The 11,101-nt window shown below is 51.3% G+C and overlaps 1 protein-coding gene across 1 annotated transcript; it reads left to right on the top strand.

The window, feature by feature from the left end:
• The first annotated feature begins 721 nt into the window (after positions 1-721).
• Positions 722-11,064, top strand: LOC120908424 (zinc finger FYVE domain-containing protein 26 homolog). Its single transcript, XM_040319395.1, has 5 exons — positions 722-1,200; positions 1,315-7,266; positions 7,344-7,547; positions 7,625-7,746; positions 10,282-11,064. Exons 1-5 carry the CDS (start codon positions 1,141-1,143, stop codon positions 10,739-10,741), a joined length of 6,798 nt encoding a protein of 2,265 aa, XP_040175329.1. The 5' UTR covers positions 722-1,140; the 3' UTR covers positions 10,742-11,064.
• Positions 11,065-11,101: the final 37 nt, after the last annotated feature.

Here is an 11,101-nt window from a genome sequence, read left to right as displayed (position 1 = left end):
GGCGGCCATATTGAATCCTCTAAATCCCTCGCAACGCCTTTCAAAAACGCTCACCAGCGAGGAAAAATCGCACTGCTTTGGCGCGTTGGCGAGCTCGTGAAAACTAGTTTTGCCTAGCGGGGGCCTAGCGGGCCGGTTTACGGCTGTTTGACAGCTGCCAATACGAATGCCGAACGTGCTGCGGTTGTGCCGCGGCCGCATGAAGCACCGTGTCGACAAACGGCCTATTTTTCGGCTCGCGGTTTGACAGCGGCCAATTTTGATCCGACAACTTCCGCCAACCCTTCGTTTTCGGACAGGGTGATTTTCGTTTCGTGGTTTTCAAATTTTCCAACGGCGCTTTTGCACATGCAAATAGAAACGGAAGGGAACCGATGTTGACTATTTGCTTGTCCTTTGCTTTCGAAAGGGGAGCGAAACCATCGCCAAAGGATCAACTTTACGTTTTGAATTCCTAGCAATGAAGATGTTTCGACAACAGAAGATTTTGTTTACAAAAGTTTTAAAATGCGAAATTTACTGAAAATTCGCATTACATGATTTGTGAGGAAAATACACAAATTTGAAGCCATGTTAGGCCTTTTTTGTTCGCGGAACTACTTTTTTTCAAGTTGTTAAATTGCGACAACAAGCGAGTAAGTTCTCAACCATTGCATATATTCTCAACTTACTTTTCTCACTTTTTGACGTTCACTGCAAATGTAAACAAACATCAACACCGACAGCGGGAAGAATAACACCACACTCAACAGTTCAATAACTAAAATCTTTACAACAAATATTGGAAAACAGAAAGAAGCTTTATATTTTTCTTCTTTCGTTAGTGTTGCGTTCAATTCCGTTTACAATTAAACAAATTATACTTACTCGATACATGTAAAATCGCCTCAGATTTGCCCATCGTATGTGGGCCGACGACCTGTCGAACCAGGAAAGCGAAGAAGAAGAAGAAGAAGAACTCTGACTAAACAATTGTGATATCAGCTGTTTTTGATGCCAAAGCAAACCAAGTGCAGGTTCCGTTGCGATTGCGGCCTCAGATGAGGTTGAGGCATCAACCGGACTTGAGCCAGTCAACGGCAGTGGGAAGCGTTTATTTACATTAAAAGTGTATGTGTGCCCCCGAGTGGTTGGCGCAAGATGGAAAACTTTAACGAATACTGGGAGTTGTTTGTCGACAAGAAGGATTCGATTGCAAAGGTAGGTCCTAGCAGTGGCTTCCATTTATATTTCTAACCCTGTCGCTTACCCGACCGCAAGCGATGACTAATGCTCGCCCCTTCAAATGCTCTGTTGCTCATTTTTCTGCATCAGGAAATCATCGCGTACTACAAAACGCTCGACGACTACGAAGATGGGACCGAGCTGTCGGAACAGTGTCGCAGGTTTTTCCGCAAAAACATGATCCACAGCCCGTACCCGACCTGCCAGCTGCTGAAGCTGTTGGCCATGTCGAAAATATCGGCCAAAAACAGTGCAATCTACGAGATCGCAACGGCAGCCGTGCTGGACGCGTTTGAGCAGCACGACGAGCAGCAAACGGACCGTAACAAGTGCTACAACATTCTTGCCAACAGTCTGATGTCCGTGAAAGCTATCGGCAACTTGAAAGCACTCTTGCTGAGGGCGCTCGAACGTAAAGCGATCGAGCTGGAGCAGCTAATGCTGGCACTGTTTTCCCGCAAAAGCGTAAAGCTAATGGTACACCTTATGCCGGAGCTGGTGGGGCCGCTGCAGCAGCATCAGGCCGGCGAAGTGCTCGACAAAAAGCGACACTTTTTCGGCAGCTTGCTCACACCCAGCGCCAAGACGTTCTATGTGCACCATACGAACTATGTTCGCTTCATCGAACAAGTGGCACTGGCAAACGCAGCAGACGGTGGTTCATTTTCCGCCGCGGTTGAAACGGTCGGTGCCCTGCCGATTGCCAAATCGTACCTCAACGCCTACCTGCTCGAGCTGCAGCGTTGCCACCGGATACAGCAAACACTGCAGCTCGACGAAACGCTACTGCCGGCGCAGGACTTTTCCCAGCACGCAACCGTACTGAGCATGATGGTGCGGGCCCGAGCCGACCTGAACGAGGTTGACTTTGCTAAGCTGCAGGCTGTGATGCGAACGAACCAGACGCTGCACGAACAGATAACAGCCCTGTCCAGTGAACCAGAATCGGGCGCGGAAAATGCGCATGACGTCATGGCACTGGTTGAGCTGCAGGCACTGTTTGTGCTGTACAAGGCAATCGAGGAGGAAGCGGTGGCCAGCGTGTCCCAGGATGCCGCTTCCCTTATCACCACCAACAATCTGGACGCTCAGCTAAAGTGTCTTTTCAAAGAAACCGACATGCAAACGTTCATGCACGCGATGGAGTCCATCTTTACGATGCTGTTCGTGCGCGGGGAGCTGATAGGCAACGACACAAACCTGCCCGAAAGACGAACCTTCCTCTGCAGCACCGCCCTGCTGGGCGCATTAACGTCCAGCATAAAGTCCATCATGATTACGAGGAAACACTCCGCCTCCTATCAAGAAGCGGACGACACGCTGAAGCGACGCTTTCAAACGCTCCTCGACCTCGTCATCGACGTTTGCTGGCGCTTATCGCTGTTTGACGAACGGCCCTCCCTGGAAGCCACCGTGCCACCGACCGAACCCGCGAACTGTGCGCAACCGGTTCGACTCGTCGATATGCCGCCAGTGCCCACCACACTGACCCACATTACCGAAACCGTGTGTGAATCAGCGTCCGCGTCCGGCAATGCGAAGCTGTTCCATAGCGTTGAATCGATCGCTGCGATCGATTTTGCCGTCGGGCAACGGCACCGGTACGGCTATTACGGCACGCTGCCGAAGCACAAATCTTCCCGCCGGGCTAACAGAAACCCACTGACTGCGACGGGATCGAGCAATTCGGGCGGAAGCAACAAAGACCTGCAACGGCAAGGCTCCCTGTCGGTCGATCCGAAATCGGAAAGCCTCGCGTACGATCGCAAAGCAACGGACGGCGGTTTATGGAGCCGAAAGCACTTCACCAAACTGTTTGCCACACCGGAAACCCTCGCGATCGTGTGCCTCACGAACGACAGGATGAGCTTTGCGAAGCAAATTATCGACAATCACGGTCTACGGGACCGGCCGGTGGGCCGGCTGGTGGAACGGATTGAACAGATGCAGGCGCTGAAGGCCGATCTATCCGCGCTGATCAAAAAGAACGAACGCAAGCGTGAAACGGCACGCGGCAGCAGCGGAACACAGTCGAGCGACAGCAACAATGACGCCCTGCTGGACGACATACGCAGCAAAACGGCCATGGGGTTCGAGATTTCCAAAGTGCTCAGCACGATCGAAACGTTTCTCAAGTCGCAACCGGTGCAGCCGGGCACCGATGCGAGCGTCCCGGTCCCGCTGGATCGGTTCGTTGCTCGGTACCCTTTCCTGAGCGGTCTGACCGGGGCCAATCTGCACCTCAGCCAGATCGTGGACGCCGTGCTGAACTTACCCTTCAGCTACGAGCTAAACCTGGCGATCTACAATTTTGTGCTGAAAAATGCACACCAAACAACGGGCGCCTGTCACCCGTCCACCGGCATGATGTCGAGCAGCATTGCCGGTCATGGAGGGGAAACGGCCCAGCTGAGCGGAAATTACGTATCCTTCTTCGGGAACATTATTGACACGTTGCAGCTTGCGCACAAAACGGCACGCGCAAGCGCCTGCCGGCTCACCATTGCGGAGCTGCTGTCGCGCGAAGTGTGCCCGCTGGATGCGGTTGAGAATGGGTTGGTGTTGAAGAGGCGTGCTCGCTTCCACGGTATGGTCGAGCGGGCGGACGAGTTGCTACACCCGCCGGCCGATGATCCGGAGCGATCGTACGCACTGCTGGCGGACTCGTGTGGCGGCGGCGGCTCTGCATCGTTGGCCAAAGTGAAGCTTTATTTGGAACATTTGACAAAGCTATTACAATCGCTGCTTTCCACTGGAACCGATCGGCGGACTGGCAATGAGCCGCTTACCACCAACCTTAACGAACTCATGCAAACGGACGCACAGACGGTGATGTTGGAACGGTTGTTTGCAAAGGATGTAGCGTTCGCCACCATGGATCAAATGGCCAGCATGCTGGGCATCAATCTGGTCCAAGCGCTTGGCAAGCGGCTGCTCGGCCCGGGCGAGGAAATCAAACCGATGCTACACGATGCCCCTGCCCTGTGGGAATACATTGCAAGCAAAAGCGAGCTCTTGTGTCAGTTGTGTGCGATTCAAATCAACGGTGCGGAAGCTTCGACAAACAAGTCGCTGGTCGGAAACTACAGCAAGCTCATGAATGCGCCGGACCTCCCGTTCGGCTGCAGTCACATTCGCACGAGTAAAGCCAATGCTATGCAGGCATGCAATCCCTTTTCCCTGGACAGCAATCGACCGTGCTGCATGCTACAGGCCCAGGAAGACAACGACCACATTCGGTCAAAGTTGCTCCCAAACGAGGACGACGTTTCGATGGAGCAGAAAGCGCAGGCTTTACTCGCGAACGTTGACCAGTACACGGTGGCGAACGAGTGGATCAGTGCTTCCGAGCATCTGCTGACGGCAGTTGCCAAAAATGTCACTCCCCGGCAGTGCACGATTGTGCCGGCAACACGCCACAAGCTGCAGCAAACAGCGAACGAGCTGCGAACGTATCTGCGCGTGGGAACCATTCTTCAACTGGCGTCACCGGACGAAGGTGGTGCCGAGGGGGCCGGTTGGCAAAGGGCGAGGAAGTTTTCCGCCGAAAACAAAAGCACCGTCCTGCATCAGCTGATCGAGTTGGGCGAGCTGCGGGTGTGTGCCGACTGGATCAAGCTGCACCCGATCGAGGCCGAGCGGGAGCTGGAGATGTTCATGTACGCGGTGCACAAGCTTTCGGCCGCATCAACCGTGGCGGTGATCCCGACGACGACGACGAGTCTGGAGCCGGACAGTGAGCCCCCGATTGCGCTGCTGTTTCGAATCATTGAAACGATGCCGGTCGAGGCCGTGGTGAAGCTGTACGAAACGATCATGCTAAACATCCGCAGCGTGCCGGTCGTCAGCTACATGCTGGGCTATCTGGAGCGCAACACCACCACTAAGCCGCTGTACCAAAAGTATCAACTGTCGCTCAAAATATTCGAACATCTGTCGCACGACGAGTACGAGGGGCTGTGGAATTTGGCCAGCCGGCCGTTGCTGATCGTAGAGCAGTGCTTGATGAACTCGCGGCTGGAGCTGTTGGCCGGTGTGATGCGCTCCATCCGGGGACTGCTGGTGGCGGACGTCTGCGCGCACTGCTACGAGCACCGGGAGTACATTCGCGACCTGCACGACGCCGTTCAGAGTGGGACGGAGCGGGAGCAGCAACCGCAAACGAGCACCGTACTGCGCCACTATCCCGTGCACGATGGGCTGTTCATCAGCCACGAGTGCGTCGACTGTCTGTTGCGCGTGTACGCCGGCAAAGCGCTCGAGTACAAAGTATTCCCAGATGTGGTGGGCTCGGCCGACACGCTACCCGATGGTCCAGTCAGCCGCGTTTCGAGCTACGATTCGCTGAGCGAAGTGGGGCAACCGTTCGTGATGCCGAAAGACATTCCCGGTCGCGATCGGTGGGTGAAGGACGAGGAGGCGCTGCACTGCATGTGCTGTCGTCGCACCTTTTCCATGCTAAACCGTCGGCACCACTGCCGGCGGTGCGGTCGGGTCGTGTGCCACTCGTGCTCGAAGCGCAAGCTGTGCCTGCAAAGCTTTTACGAGGACGTTGCCGTGCGCGTGTGTGACGACTGTTGGCACAATTTGGCGGGCACGAAAGACACGTCGGCAGTGGCAGCAGCAGCAGTGCCATCGGCCGCCGTATCGCAATCGCGCACCTCCGATACCGGCAGCCAGTACGAGTGGCAGCTGACCGGCAACGAACGGTACGACAATGTGATCCGCGACGAGTACAGCTACGAGTACGCACCGTCCACGAGCCAGTGCCTGGCGATCTGCAACCTGCACACACCGAACGAAGAGATGGCCAGCTTCCTGCTGTACCACTGTGCCAAGCTGGAGGCGCTGCTGCGCCCGCTGCATCCCGGCGTGCCGAATCCCGAGATCGACTATGCGCTGGTCGCGCGCATGCTGCTCAACCTGACGCTCGGCGTGAAGGTGCGCGGTGGCGGCGCCGAGGTCGAGAAGATGAAGGAGCACGCCGAGATCATTCTCTCGATCGTGCACGACAACTGCGAGTCGCTGCTGCTGGACGCCCCCTCGATGAGCAACCATGGCAGCTTGCGCAAACTGCGCGATGCGCTCGTGAAGGCGGAAAAGTGGACGCTCGCCCTGGAACTGTCGCTCAAGTGTGGCTTCTCGCTCAACGGTGTGATGGCCGCCTGGGGTATGGCCTGTCTGCGGGCGGGCTGCTACGAGACGGCGCGCGAAAAGTTCTCCCACTGTCTGCCACGCGTTGCCAGCGAGGCGGAGTGCGAAGCGGTACTGCGCATGATCGAGGCACCGCGTGCGGGCATCGCAACGGTCGTACCGATCGTCAAGCGTCCCGCTCGCTGTCCGCCACTGCTCAACGAGATTGTTTACGCGCTGGCGTACACGGCGCGTCTTGGCGCACCGTCCGAGCGCGTGACGGCAAGGGTTAATGCCGCTCGGCACGCGTCCGCGGGCAGTGGCGCTGTGGGCGCAGCGCACGAACCAGCCCTAAACATACTGAGCACGCTGGCCAACCTGCGCAACGTGTGCCAGGGAGAGTTCGACGGCGACGTGCCCGGTCCGAATGCGGAACGGCTCGCGCGCCACGACGCGGCATCCATCGTGATGTGCAGCCGGCTGTTCGAAGAATCCATGCACTACCTGCTGGCGTACGGGTCGCACGCAAGCGTGGTGCAGTTTCTGATGCGCTACGCCCAGACGGAGGTGGCCGCACTGCGCTACATCCTTGCGCAGCGCGTTGAACCGGATGTGTTTCTGCAGACGGTGCTGCTGCCGTACCTGCAGCACGGCGAGCTGGAGACGATCGTGCAGCGGCTGTCGGACATTGACGATACGCTGCTAGAGTGGCGCGAGTACATCCGGTACGCTTGCCGCTATCTCGAGACGAACGACATGCTGAACAGCCTGTACAGCTTGCAGCTGCTGCTGAAGGATCCGATACGGGCGAGCATGACGTGCGTGCGCTTCTACACCACGGGCTGTCGCACGTTTGCCGATCTGCAGGCCGCCGAGCATCATCTCAAAACCAGTGTCACCCATTTGCAGGTAAGCATCGGTCTTGGCAGTTTTTGTTGGTTTAGTTGCACAACACAACTAATTTCCATTTGGTATTTCACATGCAGAATGAGCTGGAACTGTGCAACTGGCAAGAGGTACGGCTGAACAGCACCGGCACAGCGATCGAAACGCACCATTCCCTGCTGATGAAGCTGGATCCGAAGGAGTTGAACAATCACATCAACACCATTCTGCTGCAGCTCGATGTGACCAAATTTTTGGCCACCTGTGAAGCGAAAGGCCGCCAAACGGTTGCCCTGCTGCCAAAGGTAGGTGTACCTGAGCACGCTGTCAGGATTGATGGCGAAGTACGTTGGTGGTGTAATGGTTTAATATTTTATTGCAGATTTTTCGTGAAGCTTCTCAACTACCAACGCTCTTTGGTGGCAGCCATGATAAGCTGCAGCTTGCCATCCTGACGCTTGTGTGTGGCCAGAATGTGGAGGAAGCTTTCGGTCTGTCGTACAGGTAAGTTTAACATGGCAGATGGTGTTGTGTTTCATGCAGTCTTCGTAACGATTCATTTATATTGATCTTCAATGATCACTGATTCGAATCGCGAATCAAAACTCAAAACATTTATGAATTATTAAAGGTTCAAATATTATATAGCTATAATATTACACGTGTAAATGTGGGTAGGTTTCCTGATGATCGATCATTTTCGAACTTTCCTTGATGATCGATCTCGAACCTTTCTGATTCATTTTAGTTGCTTTCGAGATATGTTGTACGAGAAACCGCTGTAATTCATTTATGTTCATTTGTATTCATTTATTTGTTTATTTAATGTGCACTTTTTTTTTATTCCGGAGGAACGGTCCGAAAAGGCTGCAATGCTAATGTGCACTTTTATGTTTGCTCTTATTTTCACTTTTTGCATCTTTGGTCATATCAGACTCACTCATCCTCATGTCGTAGCTAGTGTTGAGTAAATCTGGTTCTGATTCATGAATCTTACTGAATCTTTGGAATGATTAATGAATCTAATTCTCGGTTGCAATGATTCATGAATCTCTAATGATTCATAAATCTTCAAAGATTTGAAAGATTCAAGATTCATACATCTCGAAAGATCTCAAGTGATTCATACATCTCTAAAGATGCCAGCCTTTGCAGGCTTTCAAGACTTCTTGTTCAATCAAGTACCAAGCAATCGGATAGTTTGTTTTGCTACGGGGAGACGGTTGGCTTAAATCCACGACGGGCATGTTGTTAGGAAGGATCGCGCAAATTCAATATTTTGAACATCATACATCTCTAAAAATACATGAATCCCTGGAGATATATGAGTTTTAATCTATTAAATTCATGAATCTTTGAAGATTCATTTGTGTATAGAGATTCATTTATCTATCGAGATTCATGTATCCTTGGAGAATCATGAATTTTTTGAGATTCATGAATCCTTGGAAATTCACGAATCTTTACAGATTCATGAACCTTTGAAGAGTCGATTCGAGATCCGAATCACTCATCACTCAAGATTCATATGAATGAATCTCAACGAAAGATTCGCGAAATCCAACACTAGTCGTAGCCCCTTTATAATATTGTACCAAATGTGTTGTGCTTCATGATTCTTTCGTAAAGATTCTTTGATTACCATTAAGAGACTCCAATGGAATCTCCAAGTGTTTATGAGCATCTAAAGCGACAGTAAAGTTGGCAGTATCCATCACACATGTAGATGTGATCTTGCAAGGAGTAGGCTAGCTCACACGAAAATCATAGGTCTACCATTACGTAGCAGTAGTTGAAGTAGGAGTTGTACTTATTTATACATACTGTTCGCTTTCTTCACAAACTCATTACATTGGTTAGTTTTCATTTAGGACTTTATCAATATGGGATGATTATAGAGGACGATCCTACTAGTGGTGGGAGCTCTGAATCGGACCTACCCGATTCCAATTCCGTGTTCGGAATCAATTACGGAACCGATTCCGATGCTGGAATTGATTCCGATTCCGGAGTCGATTCTAGAGTCGATTCCGGGGCCGACTCCGGAGTCGCTTTCGGAGCCGATTCCGGAGCCGATTCCAGAGTTGACTCCGGAGCCGATTCCAGAGTTGACCCCGGAGCGAAATCAGTCTAGGAATCTCCATGAGAATGGAGTACAAGTAAATTTTGATTTTTTGCGGTTATCAATACGTTGTATGATTGGACCCAAACGCCTATTTTTATGGCGATGCCAAAACTGACTCCGTTTGGAAGCGAATTCTAATTTAGGAGCCAATTCCGATTCGAGAGCTGATTTCGATTCCAGAACCGATTCCGGATCCGATTCCGATTCCGGAACCGGTTCCGGAATCAATTCTGGAGCCGATTTCGGAAACAATTCCGGAGTTGATTCCGATACCGGAGCCGATTCCGCAATCGATTGTGGAAACTGATTCCGGACCTACTATCCGGAATCGATTCCAGAAAATTGCGGAGCTAGCCGGAATCGATTCCGACAAAAACTTCATTTTTCCCATCACTAGATACTAGAGGGAAATAGTGAAAAACCCTGGTATACCGTCAGCCATAACGTAATACTCGGGAATCGTTTCATGAGACACCGAAGAGAGGCAAAATTAAAGATCCACCCCACTACAATCAAGCGCTACAAAAAAGGAAGAAACTTTAGAGATTTATATTTTGTTAGCGAATCACGAATCTTTAGATGTACATAAATTGCCAGAGACACATGAATATTAATTAATCTCAAAGCTTGAAATTTAGATGCAAAGATTCACTTTGATCATGAATCTGAATCAGTTTTATACACCTCTAATCACTCATGAACGACCGATAATCAGTGTAAATACAGTGATCTTCGAGCGATATGATAATTTCAAGATTTTATTCATCAATCTTTTGTCAATTGATTCTAAAAATGGGAGATTTCGATTGATTGAGTTACTTTGAAGATTCATTGCAGAATCAAATTCATTGCAACGGCATAGTAAATGTGTGACGCATTGATCAAACTGTTTTGCTTTCCTTTCCTTCCCACAGAATCATACAAGACTACAATCTCGACATGCAGCGAGTGTACGCGCTGACGGCAAAGTATTTCATCAACCATGGCAAAATTGAAGACGTCGGCAAACTGCTGGACGCGATCGTGAGCAACGAGTGCAGCAGCATTACGACGAGCGCCACAACCGAACCGGCCGTATCGGCGATCTGCGACGAAATCGTACGCGTGTCCGTGGACGTGGCCATTAGCCGGCACGGTACCGGTGTGAACACGAAGGTCGCCCTCGAGACGCTGATCAATCGGGCCAGCTCGGTGGCGGTGCGCATTCACTGCTACATCGTATCGGGACAGCTGAAGGCGGCCTACTTGCTAGCGAACCGGCACCAGCGTACGGGTGACATACGGAAAATTCTTCGCCAGGCGGAACTGCTCGGACAGATGCACGTGAAGCGGCTGTGCGAGGCACGGCTTAGCCATCAGGAGAGCAACCCGTGAGAGCTGGGGCGCAAAACGAACACACAAGTGATAGGGCAGTGCAAGCAACACTGCGATGCTTTTGTGCCTCGATGAGAAAGAATTTCAATTTAATCGACTGTTATCGAAACTGTTATACACATCAATCTACAATCAAACGTGATATTAATCCTTCTCTATAACTCATTACTCAATTAGTCATTAAACCAAAAAAAAAAACGGAAAAGAAGCTGATATTTTTGGACACGTATTATACCTGTTTAGAAAAAACGACAACTGTAATGTGTTAATGTTTAATAAAATATTTAATATAGCCTAGCTGCATTCTAGACAAATGAAACAAATCGATCAAATGTTTGTCAACTGTGGGTAGAGAGCGCT

Source organism: Anopheles arabiensis, chromosome 2 (genome assembly GCF_016920715.1).
Source record: "Anopheles arabiensis isolate DONGOLA chromosome 2, AaraD3, whole genome shotgun sequence".
NCBI classification, from domain to species: domain Eukaryota; kingdom Metazoa; phylum Arthropoda; class Insecta; order Diptera; family Culicidae; genus Anopheles; species Anopheles arabiensis.
Note: the sequence above shows the minus strand (reverse complement) of the source record. Positions and strands in the feature narration are given on the sequence as shown.

Excerpts from the sequence above, each read along its gene's own strand:
- LOC120908424 (XM_040319395.1), top strand. The coding sequence starts at position 1,141 with ATGGAAAACTTTAACGAATACTGGGAGTTGTTTGTCGACAAGAAGGAT. Across the intron at positions 1,201-1,314 it reads AGAAGGATTCGATTGCAAAG|GAAATCATCGCGTACTACAA; the intron begins GTAGGTCCTAGC and ends TTTCTGCATCAG. Across the intron at positions 7,747-10,281 it reads GCTTTCGGTCTGTCGTACAG|AATCATACAAGACTACAATC; the intron begins GTAAGTTTAACA and ends TCCTTCCCACAG.